The sequence below is a fragment of the Cervus canadensis genome, chromosome 6 (genome assembly GCF_019320065.1).
Source record: "Cervus canadensis isolate Bull #8, Minnesota chromosome 6, ASM1932006v1, whole genome shotgun sequence".
NCBI lineage: Eukaryota > Metazoa > Chordata > Mammalia > Artiodactyla > Cervidae > Cervus > Cervus canadensis.
The window spans coordinates 42,867,143-42,885,004 of NC_057391.1; the positions used below are offsets into that span (position 1 = coordinate 42,867,143).

At 37.4% G+C, this 17,862-nt stretch overlaps 1 protein-coding gene across 13 annotated transcripts in view; it reads left to right on the top strand.

The window, feature by feature from the left end:
* HERC1 (HECT and RLD domain containing E3 ubiquitin protein ligase family member 1) overlaps positions 1-17,862 on the top strand; it is a 203,239-nt gene that overhangs the window by 149,211 nt on the left and 36,166 nt on the right. For 8 of the 13 annotated variants that reach the window (XM_043471713.1, XM_043471722.1, XM_043471720.1 and 5 more), the window contains 12 exons: positions 2,637-2,753; positions 2,964-3,195; positions 4,231-4,355; positions 5,512-5,732; positions 6,663-6,931; positions 8,366-8,418; positions 9,101-9,301; positions 9,955-10,129; positions 12,706-12,976; positions 13,108-13,321; positions 16,104-16,363; positions 17,114-17,241. In XM_043471713.1, coding sequence (XP_043327648.1) covers positions 2,637-2,753; positions 2,964-3,195; positions 4,231-4,355; positions 5,512-5,732; positions 6,663-6,931; positions 8,366-8,418; positions 9,101-9,301; positions 9,955-10,129; positions 12,706-12,976; positions 13,108-13,321; positions 16,104-16,363; positions 17,114-17,241 — 2,266 coding nt within the window. The remainder of the gene's footprint in view (positions 1-2,636; positions 2,754-2,963; positions 3,196-4,230; positions 4,356-5,511; positions 5,733-6,662; positions 6,932-8,365; positions 8,419-9,100; positions 9,302-9,954; positions 10,130-12,705; positions 12,977-13,107; positions 13,322-16,103; positions 16,364-17,113; positions 17,242-17,862) is intronic. The other 5 variants (XM_043471724.1, XM_043471725.1, XM_043471719.1 and 2 more) reach the window with 4 other exon arrangements.

Genomic DNA, 17,862 nt, shown 5'->3' on the forward strand with positions numbered 1-17,862 from the left:
GAATTTTACCTAGTTGAATGCTAGATATTTTGTACTTCGGTAATTGTACTTTAACTTTGTTCTAGAATACAGTTAAGTAACTTGAAAACAATTGGAGTCTTTCAAGACTTCCTTTTAAGCTTTGTTAGGTGGGACCAGGACAACCTTCAGTTTGTTTAGTATTCTATCCAGTGCTTTATGCCTCATTATTACAAAGTTTTTTTTCATTCTGGCTTGTTGTAACACAAATGCTTCTCAACCTCATGTGAGCTCTAAGGTTTGTTCTGCCTGCTGCTTCTGGGTGATTCTTTCCCTGACTTTGGATAGTTGTTGTATTAGCATTAGCTGGAAGGCTTGAGGTGACGAGGACCCTCTGCACATTTCTGGAGTTCTCTGTGTAGCTCTCTTCTTTTCACACAGATGAAAAGAGTATCCTACCCTGGTATCTGGTATCCTACCCTGTTCATTCTAGCCACCTTTGAATCTGTACTTTGTCGCCACCATTCAGAGAGACTCCTAAGTTTAGCTTGAATTTGCCTTCCCTGATCTGCAGGTTTGGAAATTTTTTCCAGGCCGTAAGCTAAGGCAGTTTTACACCTTGCCTCATTTGATTCCCTTCTTTCAGGAATTACTGTCCCACACTGCCTATTCATCTGCAGACTGTTTGATAATTTTTGTCTTTTTTTTTTAGTTGCTTAAGGTGAGGGTAAATCTAGCCTTTATTATCTTTCATGGCAAGAGGGTGAACTTCAACAGATACATCAGGGCTATCACCACGGTAGCAGTAATGACTTTTTTTCTAAGCAAAAATAAGAATTATAGTCTTCCCTCCTTCCCTTCTTCCTTACTAATCCAATTCAAAAGCGGTTAAGTGAGACCAGTCTAGGCAGGCATTCATGCCAGCAGGGTAAGGGAGGTGTGTAGCTTGGTAGACCAGAGTGGGTTGTCAGAGCCAGATTTGGGTGAAAAAAACTTGTGTGCGTGGAGTGGCCTGGCATAGAGCTTTTGAGTCCAGCTGGGGTGAGGAAGTGTCCTCACGGTCTGGCACTAGGTGTCAGAGCCATGTAGGTTGAAGAGGGCCTCCACTGGCAGCTGTCCACTGAGAGAGCCTTGGAGCAGTGATGCTTCAATAGCAGTACACACACCTAGTGCCAAAATCCTATCTTCTAAATACTATTCTCTATAAGAAGGAACCTTGATCTTCTGAGAGAAGTGGCACTTCAGGTCTGAGTATGAGATGAGTGTAGAAGGGCTTGTGCCACAAAGTGGTGAAATACTCAGAGAATGATGGACACAGGCCTGAAGGACATAGAAATTAGAATGGAACGGCATCCACTGGCCAAATCTGGGAGATTTGGGACATAAAAAACAATAATTATACTAACAGATAATAAGTTGTGAATGCAATAAGAATCCGTAACCATATGAAAAAGGAGGAGCTTTGCTTTAGAGTGGAATACCAACTGATGAATCTTACCATCATTTGTCAGCTATCATAATGATAATTAATTCAGCCAGTAAACAAATGAAAGGGGAAGTGTTAGTCACTCAGTCTCGTCCAACTCTTTGCAACCCCAGGGACTGAGCCCACCAGGCTCCTCTGTCCATGAGATTTTCCAGGCAAGAATACTGGAGTGGATAGTCATTCCCTTCTCCCGGGGACCTTCCTGACCCAGGGATCAAACCTGGGTCTCTACCATTGCAGGTGGATTCTTTACTGTCTGAGCCACCAGGGAAACCCCAATATAATAAATGCTGAGTGAAACTTTGATGAAGAATAAGATATTTACATATTCTCAGAGTTTCTTCCCCACAAATACTTATTAATTACAAAGGAAAAGAAAGAGTTAACTTTACAGTGGAGAAACCTGGCAGGTACCAGGTTAACTCAAGTAATCAAAGTTAACATCATCAGTAATGAGACAAAATAAAATCATGGACCATCTAATAGAATGCAGTAAGAAGGCAACATCAGTTCTGTGATACTCCTGCCAAAAAGCACAACCTGAATCTAGTCATGAGGAAATAGCAGATACCAGATTGAGGGACTTTCTACCCTGTAACTGGCCTGGAATCTTCTAAATATCAAAGTGATTAAAAGAGGCTGAAGAGACATGAAAAATTAAATGTAAAGATTATCCTGGATAAGATCCTTTGCTGTAAAAAAATTAATCAGGACTTTCCTTGAAACTAGAATCTGGATTAGAAGATAATTGTGAATTTCCTGACTATGATAGTTGCATTGTGGTTATGCAGGAGAATGTTGTTATTTGTAGGAGTGATGTATTAGTATATTCAGGGAAGATGGAACATTATGTCTTTTACTTATTCTCCAGTTGTTCAGGGGTAAAAGAATTTTTTGTACTATTCTTTAAAATTTCTGTAAAATTAAAAATTTTTTGTAAATAGGAAACTTTTAAAAAAGAAAATATTAACTATTGTTTTCAGCAGGTTTATTTCATAATAGCTGGTTTATCTTTAAGAAAAACCTTGAGAAGCTCTATCAAATTTAATCACATTCAATTAGTGAATTCTTTAACATTTCATTAAATTCGGACAGTATTAAGAAAATTGGGAATTATGGTCACTAAAGGAACACTTTTTACTCGTGGTATATAGTGATATTTAGGACTTTACCTCTCTTTCTTTTGTTTCAGCCTTGTCAGACCCAAGCAGTAGACTTTCAACTTCTCCTCCTCCTCCAGCGATTGCAGTACCCTTGTTAGAAATGGGGTTCTCTCTCCGGCAGATTGCAAAAGCCATGGAAGCCACAGGTACTGTAACTTTTTAAGTATCAGTGTATGCAGATATGAGAAACATTATCTTTATTAAGGGCGATATGTTTTTTAAGAGGCCATAAAGCTTGATAAGATTTTTAATACAAGATTTAATTATAGTTGCATCATAGCAGGCACTCTTAAACTGATAGCAGAAATAATTATTTTGCCCAAAGTCAATATTAGACCTTTTTTCTACCCGTTCAGGTGCTCGAGGCGAGGCTGATGCCCAGAACATCACCGTCCTTGCCATGTGGATGATAGAGCACCCTGGGCACGAAGATGAGGAGGAGCCCCAGTCAGGCAGCACAGCTGACTCAAGGCACGGAGCAGCAGTTGCAGGCAGTGGTGGGAAGTCAAATGATCCCTGTTATTTGCAGTCACCAGGAGACATACCGTCAGCTGATGCTGCTGAAATGGAGGAAGGCTTTAGTGAAAGGTGAAATTCCAATTTCCATATTTCTGCTCTATGTGTTATAAACGGTGCCTCCAATGTATAAAGTTGATAACTAGAGATATATGAAAAGATGGACATTTCAGTTACAAGTTTATGTTTATGTGAAGGGTAAAAATGACATGACAGATTTTGACTTGAATGATATTTTTATGAAAATAAGGAAATAATTTTAATATAAAATTGCTGAAAAGAACAAACTAAAAACTGTCTATTCTGAAATAAAATGAACATGTTGATAAAATATTATTATATGTTAAATAACTAGAATGTTCATTTTTATATAATTGATTTGATGCATTCAATAGAAATGGATTCAGTAGAAATCTTTGTGTCTCTTAATATAGGTTTATATTTTCATCTCATCTTTAGTTTTTAATATCCAATGCAATACACCCTTTTTTAAAGTTGCAAAACAAATTCTGTAATAGTGCCTAGCCTAAAAAGAAATGTAGACACCAACATAACATTGTAAAGCAATTAACATGCAATTAAAAATAAAATGTAAAAAATATTCTGTAATTCTTTCTAAAATGCTCCTTATTCAGCTCTTCTTATGACTTTAAATCTTCATTTCATTTTAGTTCATGATGTCATATTGGGGCTTGTGTCTTATATTAATCTGCAGGCTTTTTCTGACAAGCTCACTGAATATTTCCATAGCTTATTTTGAAATATCTGTTGCTCCAAGGCAAGGATTCCCAGTCATTTCAGATTTTAAGTATATAATCATTTAAGATTTAGTTAAGGCTATTGACCTCATTTGAATTTAAACTTGTATTAAGCATAATTTCATGGTTGGTATATTTCAAAATCAGATAATATTACTACTCAGAGCAATATGACATTTATAACTTAGGAACTTTGCCAAGCATGAAAGATATATTTCAAAATTTTATCATAAACATATTGTTCTTGATAATACTTGGAGGAAAACATATTGCAACCAAGTTAGTATCTGTGTTTTCTGTTCATGATGATTTTCTAAAATGTGCATTGCTTTCACACTTGCACTTTTAGTGCTGATAATCTGGATCATGCAGAGAATACAGCTTCTGGAAGTGGACCGCCAGCTAGGGGTCGCTCAGCAGTAACAAGAAGGCACAAGTTTGATTTAGCTGCTCGAACACTGCTAGCAAGAGCAGGTAAGTATATATTTCACATCCTTCTCTTGGTGAAAGTATTATATAGTTTGTTTATATTTTAAAGTCAATGTAAAAGAAACATTAAAGAAGATGTAGATTAATAATACTAAATAATCAGTACTTCCACATTCAAAGAGCAACTATTTGCATATTACTTTCTATGCATTTATATAATTTTATTTAATTTAAATCACAGCATACATTCATAAATTTGTTTTTAAGTTCCCTCTGGATGCAGAAGGCTTTAGTAGTCACTTGTAGATACTGAGAAATTTCATAAATGCTCTCTCTGCCCTCAAGAAACATAATTTAGGAAGTGAAAATACATGTTTAAGACATCACAGGTCGGGTGGAAAGGGAGGTAGGAGGGGGGATCAGGGTGGGGAATACATGTAACTCCATGGCTGATTCATGTCAATGTATGACAAAACCCACCGAAATGTTGTGAAGTAATTAGCCTCCAACTAATAAAAAAAAAAAAAAAAAGACTTCACAGGTGAGAAGGAACTAGAAAGAGTTCTGTGCCAAGTAGGCACTGGCTTTTCTGATGTACTTTGTGGACTTCAGGGCTTCACTACTAGGTAAGGCCCTGGATAAGCAAAAATGTATTTTTTCGTTACATTAGCAAATATTTTGAAAATTATGTTCTTGGCCTATGAAATATAAGTTATAGGGAATATATTTTCCAAACTGAAATCTAGAATATATTTTTTGTCAAAGCAGAGTTTAATCCTTGAATTCTTAAAACATAAATAATGATTCAGTAGTTTATAGGAACAGAGACATTGAGACTGTCCTAGAACATATAGGATGTATATTTAATATATAGTGAAAGGGACTAATTTTAAAAAACTGAAAGGATAATAACAGCCCACATTTATTTAGTGTTCGTCTGTATAACAAACTTTATGAAATATTTTACATGGACTATCTTATTTAAACCTATCAGCAACTATGCAAGGTATGAATGCTGTTATCCCCATTTCACAGAAGAAGAAGCACATACGATAGGTAAAATTTTATGTTTATGATTTGGAGTCCAGTAAGTCAGCTGAGATAGGCTCTTAACCTGCGTTGTACGGCAGTTAAGAACTGGCGAAATATTTAGAATTATTTTATACATGCAAATAAAATGCCTTTCTTGTTTTGTTCTGAGCGGGGTTATACCGCTCTGTGCAGGCCCACAGGAATCAAAGTCGGAGAGAAGGAATATCTTTGCAACAAGACCCAGGGGCGTTGTATGACTTTAATTTAGATGAGGAATTGGAAATTGATCTTGATGATGAAGCGATGGAAGCTATGTTTGGACAAGACCTGACCAGTGACAATGATATTCTGGGAATGTGGATCCCAGAGGTACTGGATTGGCCTACCTGGGTGTGTGTGACTGCAGCGGGGGCTGCTCTGACTTATTTTCCTGCCCTCCTGTTCATACAGCTTACTAATAACAGCCTTGCCTAGAGTTATAACACTCTGAAAAGTCTGACATCTCATCCTGAAGTTTGGGGCTCTAACACTTGAGGTTACCTTGATACCTACAATCTAATAAGAAAAAGTCTCGCTTGTTGCTTTCTCTGTGCGATTTTATTGCTTCTCTCCCCAGACTAGATGAATAGAGCCATATTGTGATCATTTAATTCTAATATCAAAGATAGATTACAAAATAAGCATCAGATCCCAATCAACTCTGCCGGGTATTCAACATGGCTGCTGTGCTTATCTTGCTATTGAATGCATGCTCTTCTCCTTCATAGGTTCTGTTTAATCACTGTAGTGCCTCATTCTAGGAGCCAGTGCCACCTAGATCTTGTAAATACGTCCATCAAAGGGCAGGGTACATGGTGGGTTTGTATGTTTACATTGTTTAGCATTGCACTTTTTGTAGCAGGGAAACTGAGAAGTTCACAAGTGTAAGTTTTATAGGGAAGATCATATACCATATTCACTTAATAAGATAAATTAATCTAATGACTTCTTAGAAATTCAGAAAATAGATATGCATGTTATGATCAGATAAAAGTTTTCATTGGAGGGATTTTAAATAATTGAGATGAGGCAGATTGTTTTTATTAATAGTTTTTTTTTCAGTAGTATAGTCAGTTACTTTTATTGTCACTTAGTGTGAGGAAGGGGCAGAGAACACCTTCAGACTGTGTGATCTGAATTTTGATTTGTTATAGCTTTGATGAACATCTTGCAAATATTCCAGCATATGTAAACAAGTAGTTTAATATAAATGATCTGTTTACCTCTTCTTAATTTTATGTTAACTTGACTAATCATGTAATATGAAATCATTTTGTGCAGCATGTTTGTGAGTCTGAAGACAGGGAAGAAGTGGTGGTGTGTGAGCTGTGTGAATGCAGTGTCATCAACTTCAATCAGCACATGAAGAGGAATCACCCAGGCTGCGGGCGCAGCGCAAACCGCCAGGGCTATCGCAGCAACGGCTCCTATGTGGATGGCTGGTTCGGTGGTGAATGTGGAAGTGGAAATCCATACTACCTGCTGTGCGGCAGCTGCAGGGAAAAGTACTTAGCCCTGAAGACCAAATCCAAGGCGACAAGTTCTGAAAGGTACCTTGAAATTGTGTAGATATCAAGACCCTCTGGCTGACGTATTTAAAAGTATCTCTCATTAAGACATGGGGATTGTAGTTTTCTTTATGTGAGGAATTACCGGAAATGGCAACCCACTCCAGTACTCTTGCCTGGAGAATCCCATGGATGGAGGAGCCTGGTGGGCTACAGTCCACGGGGTCGCACAGAGTCGGACACGGCTGAGCGACTTCACTTTCACTTTATTTATTTCCTTTATAAAGTCCTATGATTGCTGAATTAGATACAGGGATGAGGGAGGTGGAAGAATTCAAGTTCCTGCCAGAGGTGGCAGTCTATAGTCTGGGAACAGTGGTATGGCCTCAGGTCCTTCACTGGAGTTTGACTGTATTAATCTTAAATTTGTTAACAAATTGTGTTAACCTTGCTTTAACCTTTAGGAGGCTTATGTTCCTTTTTTTCCTTTGGTGTTTTTCACCATATTTTTGACATCTTGATTAAGATCTTGTTTCTTGATTTAAAAAATAGACTATTTAGATTAAACAAGCTTCCATGAAAATATTACTTCTTTATATTCCTAAATAGCAATTAATTTGCTAATGAGTAGGTTTTTGCCCTTACTGTCAACTATTAAAACCCTTAAAGTGTTCTGGAATAGGCTTTGATTAAAAGATTTATGTAGGGGACTTCCCTGCTGATCCAGTGGTTGAGTCCACTTGCCAATGCAGGGAACATGGGTTCAATCCCTGGTTCAGGAAGATTGCACATGCTGCAGAGCAGCTGAAGCTCATGTGCCACAGCTGCTAGACCGTGAGCACTCTAGGGCTTGTGCTCTGCGACAAGAGGAGCCGCTGCGGTGAGAAGGTCGTGCACTGCAGTGAGGGGCAGCCCCCACTCACTGCAACTGGAGAAAGCCCACATGGAGCAGTGAAGACCCAGTGCAACCAAAAATAAATAAATAAATTGGGGGGAAAAAAAGATTTATGTTGGTCACCCAGAAACTTCCACAGTTATTTGATAAAATAATCACTGATTTTGTAAACACCTACATACCAGTAGTTTTTATTACATTAGCCCATAACATGAAGGGACTTCCCAGGTGGCGCCTGGTGGTAAAGAACTCACCTGCCAATGCAGGAGACACAGGAGACCCAGTTTCGATCCCTCGGTTGGGAAGATCCCCTGGAGGAGGAAATGGCAACCCACTCCAGTATTCTTGCCTGGAGAATCCCGTGGACAGAGGAGCCTGGCGAGCTACAGTCTATGGGGTTGCAAGGAGTCAGACATGACTGAGCGACTAACACTTTGACTTTCCATAACATGAAACATACTTTTTTATTTTGTGTTGCTTTATTAATGACCTTTTAGAATGTCCTAATGACATAATTTCCACTTTGGAGTAATAATTGTTTTATATGAAAGAAAACACAATGTTCTTTGTGTTTGGTGCAGGTACAAAGGACAAGCTCCAGATCTTATTGGCAAGCAGGACAGTGTATATGAAGGTAGTTGTTTTGAGAACCTCTTTATGTCACATGTATTTTTGTATGTACCTTCTACTTAACATCTGTTACTAAAACTTAATCTTCATATGTTTCTCTGTATTTACATACACGTCAACTTAAACTTCCCCCCAAAGGTTCAAGATAGTATGATAGCAATAGCCCTAGTTTTAAAAGTCAAGGGAAAAAGACCTGGGTTCTAATATTTTCCCACAGAATGTTAATTTCTGTGTGGCATGTATATTTTTTCAAAGTAGGTAAAGTATGAATACATTTTGAATTTTCATCCTAATTGTGGAAAGTAAAAAATAAAGAAGTAAGCATCAGTTTATCTGGAGCATTCCTTTATTTGGAATAACTCATTTCCTAATGATCATGGACAGGGTCAATTACTCCTTGTTGGCCCCATAACAGTATTTTTTTTTAGTTGAAACCTCCATGACCAACTGTAACATGTGCTGTTGGTTTAAATGGATTTGCCCTCACTCCCTTTCCCTTAGTCCCACTGTGACTCCAGAGTGCAGTTTAGTTGTGTCACCAGGAGACGGTGCTATATTTTACTTTGTAGGCACTGACTAGGCTTTCAATCCATCTGCATCTTAGACCTATCTCACAGTAACCATTGCCAGCAGGGTTGTGTCGTGTTTATATTTACATACCATCCATTTCTTTATTTAAACTCCAGAAGACTGGGACATGTTGGATGTTGATGAAGATGAAAAGCTAACGGGTGAAGAAGAGTTTGAATTACTTGCTGGCCCTCTTGGTTTAAACGACCGCCGCATTGTACCAGAACCAGTTCAGTTCCCTGACAGTGATCCATTAGGAGCATCAGTAGCAATGGTAACAGCAACCAACAGTATGGAAGAGACTCTGATGCAAATAGGTAAACTTGTAATGCTGATTGGCATGGATTTTATAGAGTCTATATTAATTTACTTCTTAGAAAAGTAAATAATAAAGGTAGAGGTTAATAATAATGAGTTCAATATTTTCTATCCCATCAACTATCTTCAGCCAGGTATTTTAATGTTTTGAAGGTATAATACAATATTAACTTCTGATTCTTTTGTTTTTATAAAATATTCAAGTGATAAAAAGAATTTATAAAATGAATAGTTGTTTTTTTTTTTTAACTTTGTGTTAAGAGAAACCTGGAAACAAAAACTATTTTGTAGTATTTTTTAATTTGGGTGACATTTTACTTTATGAAATACTAAATATGTACTCAAGGCATATTTTTAAAACTATATTTTTTCTATATTTGTTAATATCAGTGGAAGAGATACATGAGCAAAAATAAATAAAACCAGAAAAATTCAAGAATCATATTTTTCCTATAATTATTTATTGACTTAGAAATATCTCTTTCTCCCTAACCATTTTCTATATAACAAAGTTTTATGGATGAGCAAAATACATTGATTTGCTTTATTTCCTAGTAGCCTAGAACCTAGCTACCCAGGGAAAATTTTTCAGTAGTTTGGCTATTTTTTTCCTTACTTTCTTGAAAACTGAGCAAAATCTTACATTTTTCAGGTTGCCATGGCTCTGTAGAAAAGAGTTCCTCTGGGAGAATAACATTGGGTGAACAGGCAGCTGCCTTAGCAAATCCTCATGACCGGGTGGTTGCTTTAAGGAGAGTGACGGCTGCTGCTCAGGTTCTTCTGGCCAGAACCATGGTCATGAGAGCTCTGTCTCTTCTCTCAGTCAGGTAAGTGTTATTTTGTGTCAAAAGATACTAAGTTAGCTTCTGGTACATATTGGACAGGAGTCTGGTATTGTTTGGGAAGAAGAAATAGAAGTTTTAGAAACTTGAATAACTACTGTTGAATGAAAGAAATTAGCCAATAGTCATCATTATTATTCATTCAGTCAGTCAGTCATTCAGTTAATGTTTGGGTCTTTTTAGGCAGAAAATATTGCCGTTATAGTAACTGAGTTAACTGCAAACATTTTATTATCTGAAATGGGAAACTAAGACCATTGATCCATTTGGTGTAGGGTAAAACTTGAAGGTTGAGTGAGTTTTTCTGCAGAGTTTACCAACTGTATAGCTAAGTCAGCCTGCGTATTGTGGAGGCTCCTGTTGTGTTCATACTGTGGAGTGTAATGTTAAAAAAGGGAAGAGAACCAAGAATACCTAAAAGACATCCATTTAAGAAATGATTAAATAGGGATATTTAACAGTAAATCAACGAAGACAGAAGGACCCTGGAAGAAACTCAAAATTTAGATGAGACTATATGATATTGGCTCAAGAATAGACAGTTTGGTCTATGGAAAATGAACTTCAGAAACTGACTCATACGTGTAGATTAACATTTGATTTATAATTTGATTTATGACATTGCAGAGCAATGAGGCAAGGATCATCTTTTCAATAACTTGGGCTAGGTCAGATAGTTTATTCACTTGAGCAAAAAAATGAGTCTTGGCTCCAACCTCAAACTATATAAAGCCAGTATTTTCAAGTGACTTTTTGGTCTAAATGTAAAACATAAATCAGTAACGTTTCTGTAAGATAATGAAGATTTTATTCTTGATCTTGGAACAAGCAGAGATTTCTTAAGTCACAAAAGGCATTCACTTTAAAGAAAAAAAATTGATAAATTGGACTACATTAAAAAAGAACTTTTGTTCAGCAAAAGTCATTTAGGAGGTAAAAAGTCAGAAAGTAAAAAAAAAAAAAAAAGCCCTGGAATGGGAGATGATCTTAGCAATGCATATGACCAACAAAATATATAAAGTATTCTTACAAACCAATAAGAGACAGAAAAAGAAAAATGGACACAATACAAAATAATATAAAAGATCTTGAAATGGTCAATAAACATGAACAAAAAAATGTTCAGCCCCATTACTCTTCAGAGAAATGAAAGTAGGATATGACTACACACCCATCAAAATGGCTAAAATTTAAAAGACTGAGGGGAGAAAAGTGCTCATGAGGATGTGAAACATCTAGACCACTCATACACTGCTAGTGCAAAAATAAATTAGGATAGTTACTTTGGAAAACTCTTAGATAGTACCAGCTGAAAGTGAGTATTAATGTACTTATGACCCAGAAAAACACTTCTGGGTATATATCCAACAGATGTGCTTACATATGTGTTCCCAAAGTTGTGGGAAAGAACATTCATGGCAGTGCTGTTCATGATAGCCCCATGCTCTCATCTGTATAGAGAAATGAATTGTGGTAAATTTCATTTGTATAGGCAGCCATATCTTTTCTTATTGCACTCTATTGTACTTTGCAGATATTAGTTTTTGTTTTTGCTTTTTTTAACAAATTGAAGGTTGTGGCAGCCCTGAGTTGAACAAGTGTGTTGGCACCATTTTTCCAATAACATTTGCTCATTTCATGTCTCTGTGCCACATTTTGGTAATTCTTGGACTGTTTCAGGCTTTTTCATTATTATCATATTTGTTATGGTGATCTGTGATCGGTGATCTTTGATGTTACTGTTACGAAAAGATTACTGAAAGCTTAGATGATTAACATTTTTTAGCATTAAAGTATTTTTAAATTGAGCTATATATTAATACATTGTTCTTTTAGGCATAATGCTGTTGTACCCTTAACAGACTACAGTATAGTATAAGCATGACTTTTATATGCACTGGAAAACCAAAAAAGTTTGGCCTTCTTAATTGCAATATTCATTTTATTGTCGTGGTCTGGAACTGAACCCACATCTCCAGGTTATGCCTGTGTGTCAATGAAAATGAATAACTGCTGCTAATAATGCAACAGCATGGATGAAACTTACAAGCATAATGTTGAATAAAAGAAGCCAGACATAAGAGAGTACACACTTTATTATCCTATCTATATGAAGTTCAAAAACAGGCAAAACTGATTTATGGCCTTAAACATCAGGATTGTAGTTATTTTTGAGGTCCTGGAGATTGAGAAGGGCCCAACTAGTCTTCTGGGGTGTTGGAGTGTTCTGTTTCTTGATCTGGAAGGTGGTTACATAGGTTTGTTCAGTTTGTGAAAATTCATGGTTTATGAACATTCCTCTAAATTATACTTTGATAATCCAGGTATACTTCAAGTGTATGTCGATATTTATTAAAACAAATAAAAGTTTCAATAACAGTTTCAAGGTTTTTATTTTAGGACATCTCTTACATACATGCATACAGTAGGGCATGTATGACTAGGATAGTGCAACTTGCCTTTTATTTTGGTTGTTGGTGCTATGGATTGTATGTGGGGCTCCGAATGATCGCTTAAATCTATTTTCTTTATGTATCTAAAGTGTGTTCTTTTTCTGGCAGTGGTTCCAGTTGTAGCCTGGCTGCTGGTCTTGAATCTCTAGGGCTTACAGATATCCGGACTTTGGTTCGACTAATGTGCTTGGCTGCAGCAGGGAGAGCTGGCCTCTCCACCAGTCCTTCTGCCATGGCAAGCACTTCAGAACGTTCACGAGGTGGGCACAGCAAGGCCAACAAGCCCATTTCTTGCCTGGCCTATCTGAGCACAGCAGTGGGATGTCTAGCATCAAACACTCCTAGTGCTGCAAAGCTCCTGGTGCAGTTGTGTACACAGGTAGGATAGTTTTCAGTGCTTTTCTTATTGTATTGCTTATTTCCAACCAATTATTAAAAGAAACTTGTGAAGTAAAAAGCTTCTTTTCCAAAATTAAAAATTAAATGTGTTTGTTCTGATTGCCTCTTCAGAACTTGATTTCTGCTGCAACAGGTGTAAATCTAACCACAGTTGATGATCCAATTCAGCGAAAGTTTCTACCTAGCTTTCTCCGAGGAATTGCTGAAGAGAATAAGCTTGTAACCTCCCCAAATTTTGTTGTAACTCAGGCCCTTGTGGCATTACTAGCAGACAAAGGGGCCAAACTGAGACCTAATTATGATAAGTCAGAAGTTGAAAAGAAAGGTAAGTTTCATATGATTTAAATACAGTCTTTTAATCAGTTCGATATATGTTTTTTAAAATGTTTCTGCATTGTTATATGTGATGAATTATATAACAACATATATGGTGGAAGTGACAGATTCAAGGAATTAGATTTGATAGAGGGCCTGAAGAACTGTGGTTGGAGGTTCGTAACATTGTACAGGAGGTGGTGATCAAAGCCATCCCCAAGAAAAAGAAATGGAAAAGCACAAAGTGGTTGTCTGAGAAGGCCTTACAAATAGCTGAGAAAAGAAGAGAAGCAAAAGGCAAAGGAGGAAAGGAAAGATATACCCATCTGAATGCAGCGTTCCAGCGAACAGCAAGGAGAGATAAGAAAGTCTTCCTCAGTAATCATTGCAAAGAAATGGAGGAAAACAATAGAATTGGAAAGACTAGATCTCTTCAAGAAAATTAGAGGTACCAAGGGAACATTTCACACAAAGATGGGAACAATAAAGGACAGAAGTGGGATGGACCTGTCAGAAGCAGAAGATACTACTAAGAGGTAGCAAGAATACACAGAAAAACTATACAAAAAAGGTCTTCATGACGCAGATAACCTTGATGGTGTGGTCACTCACCTAAAGCCAGACATCCTGGAATTTGAAGTCAAATGGGCCTTAGGAAGCACCACTATGACAAAGCTATGGAGGTGATGGAATTCCAGTTGAGCTATTTCAACTCCTAAGACGTGATGCTGTGAAAGTGCTGCACTTAATATGCCAGCAAATTTGGAAAACTCAGCAGGGACCACAAGACTGGAAAAGGTCAGTTTTCATTCCAATCCCTAAGAAAGGCCATGCCAAAGAATATTGAAACTACTGCACAGTTGCATTCATGTCACATGCTAGCAAAGTAATGTCCAAAATTCTCTAAGCGAGGCTTCAACAGTACATGAACTATGAACTTCCAGATGTTCAAGATGGATTTAGAAAAGGCAGAGGAACCAGAGATCAAATTGCCAGCATTTGTTGGATCATCAAAAAAGCAAGAGAGCTCCAGAAAAACATCTACTTTGTTGACTATGCCAAAGCCTTTGACTGTGTGGATCGCAACAAACTGTGTAAAATTCTTAAAGAGATGAGAATACCAGACCACCTTACCTGTCACCTGAGAAACCTGTAAGCGGATCAAGAAGTAGCAGTTAACTGGACATGGAACAACAGACTGGTTCCAAATTGGGAAAGGAGTACGTCAAGGCTGTATATTGTCACCCTGCTTATTTAACCTATATGCAGAGTACATCATGTGAAATACTGGACTGGATGAAGCAAGCACAAGCTGGAATCAAGATTGCTGGGAGAAATATTAATAACCTCAGATATGCAGATGATACCACACTTATGGCAGAAAGCAAAGGGGAACTAAAGAGCTTCTTGAGGAAGGTGAAAGAGGATAGTGAAAAAGCTGGCTTAAAGGTCAACATTCGAAAAATGAAGATCATGCGTCTGGTCCCATCATTGCATGGCAAATAGATGGGGAAACAGTGGAAACAGTGACAGATTTTTATTTTCTTGGGCTCCAAAATCATTGTAGATGGTGACTGCAGCCATGAAATTAAAAGACGCTTTCTCCTTGAAAGAAAAGCTATGACAAATCTAGACAGCATGTTAAAAAGTGGAGACATTACTTTGCCAACAAAGGTCCGTCTAGTCAAAGATATGGTTTTTTCATTAGTCATGTATGGATGTGAGAGTTGAACCATAAAGAAGGCTGAGCACTTCTTTGGAGTTGGAGCATAAAGAAGGCTGAAGAATTGATGCTTTTGAATTGTGACATTGGAGAAGACTCTTGAGAGTCCCTTGGAAAGCAAGGAGATCAAACCAGTCAATCGTAAAGGATATCAGTCCTGAATATTCATTGGAATGACTGATGCTGAAGCTGAAACTCCCAATACTTTGGCCACCTGATGCAAAGAGCTGACTTACTAGAAAAGACCTTGATATTGGGAGAGATTGAAGGCAGGAGGAGAAGGGAACGACATAGGATGAGATGATTGGATGGCATCACTGACTTAATGGACATGAGTTTGAGCAAGCTCTGGGAGATGAAGGACAGGGAAGCCTGGCGTGCTGCAGTCCATGGGGTTGCCAAGAGTTGGACATGACTGAGTATCTGAGCAATGTGTAGTTAAGTTAGATCATAAGAAAAGTGCATGGATACCTTATCATTGTGCATGGAAATAAATACTAGAAAATATACCAAATTTGTCTTTTTTAATTAGATTATTTTATTCGAGTATGGTTTGAGTCACCATAGATAATAATCACAGTAGGTTTCTGTAATATAATTTATATAAAGTAGTGCTGTTTTTCTCTTTGTCTTAAGACGATATACTTGAAGGGACTACTTAAATACACTGTGTACCCTTCTCTTCACATTTGGCCAAGAGAAATGGGCTTTGGGATCTATCAAGGCAGCCCTTGATTGGCTATTAAGATCACTTTTGAGCAGCAAAAGCCAAACTCTTATTTTTTAGGACATGCTCGCTCTGCCTTGGCCTTAAACTGATGTCTGCTGTATTCTCAGTCTATGTATCCTTAGAGCAAAGACTGTTGATTAATGTATATAAATGTATATTTTCAGTGAATCAGATTTATTATAGAATTTTATGTGAGATAAGTGCTTTATAACTTGTATGCATATCTTAGTGAAATGATTGCTTGAAAAAGTGCTAATTCTTAAAAGATGGGTTAACCCATTTTTGTTTGTTCACCACCACCAGCTCTCACCCGGGCATCATTTCATTGTTTTGTTTAAGCAGGTTTAACTGCCCAATTGTATGCCCATCCTTCCTATGATCCTTCTGCTGTAGGCCCTCTGGAGCTGGCTAATGCCCTGGCAGCCTGCTGCCTCTCCTCAAGGCTGTCCTCACAGCATAGGCAATGGGCTGCTCAACAGCTTGTGCGCACTCTTGCTGCACATGACCGCGACAACCAAACCACTCCACAAACACTTGCTGATATGGGAGGAGATCTCAGAAAATGCTCCTTTATCAAGTTGGAGGCGCATCAGAACAGAGTATGTATTTTAAGCCCCAAGTGTGTTGATCACCTTATCTAAGATAAAATAGTTTCTGCTGTTCTCCAAGAGCTTCAAGTTTAGATCATGGGACGTGTATCTGTGTGTCTGTCTTTCTCTGTCTCTCTCATACGCACACACATGTGTGTGCTAAATTATCAGTATTTGCTAGTTACCGACTCTCCTTTCTCTACATGTGTATGTTGTATACTATATAACCTGATACAAATGGGAATATCAGATGGGGAATGAGAAGAAAACCAAAGGAATAACCTCACGAAAGATAAGAGCTTATATATGCGGAGGAGAAGAAATTGACTCTACTGTTTTAATCTAACCCACTGGGCACCTGAGCAGTGACAAGGGAAGTTTAGGAAATGAAGACTGACCTCTACTTTTTCAATTTAAAAGTCATGTTTTAGTCTTGTAATTTATTTTATAGAACATATTGAATACTTGTGTTTTATTGGATTAAAAAACATTTTTTAATTAAACAAACATGTTTAGTAAAGATTGTAACAAGTCTAAGATAATTCAAATGAGTTTGGGCATAGTGTTTTAAAGGTATATCTCATATAGGTGTGTATTTACAAGCCAATTAGAAAGAATTAGACCATGCATATTGTTTTATAACATGGATACTTTTATAATTTCATGGTAGATTTATTTTTAATTTGATAGAACTTCAGATTACAGAATCATTTGAATTAAAACTTGCTCACATATTGCTGGACTTTTTATCTTTTCTAGGTAATGACTTGTGTTTGGTGTAATAAAAAAGGACTCTTGGCTACAAGTGGCAATGATGGCACCATCCGGGTGTGGAATGTCACCAAGAAGCAGTATTCACTGCAACAGACCTGTGTGTTCAACAGATTGTGAGTATTGATGTTGCTCCTTTGGGTAACATTTAAAAATAGGAGAATCCTAAACATGCTTCATCTTGGTTGTGTTAGTATACTCAAATTGTCACTAAAGTTTTTTACAATTTTTTATTTCAGAATAGTTTCCAGTGTGTTGTTTTTGGTTTTTTGCAAGATAGTATTTAATTAATTAATGAACTTTTGGCTGCACTGGGTCTTCATTCCTGGGCGTGGGCTTTCTCTAGTTGTGGTGAGTAGGGGGTACTCTCTAGTTGCAGTGCATGAGCTTCTCATTGTGGTGACTTCTCTCATTGCGGAGCACAGACTCTAGGCACCAGGGGCTTCAGTAGTTGCATTGCACAAACTTAGTTGCCTCTCAGCATGTAGAATCTTCCCAGACCAGGGATTGAATCCCTGTCCCCTGCATTGGCAGATGGTCTCTCAACCACTGGACCACCAAGTCCTTCTAGATAGTAATTTAGAAGATAAAAATATTACTGTCAGTATCTGGACTTACTCAGAATTAAATCAAGGTCTACTCTGCTAACATGTTCATTTCTACAAAACAATAGGTTTATTTTCTACCATTCTTCAAGGATTATTTAGGAATTAAGAGTAATGATATTTCTTCTGTAG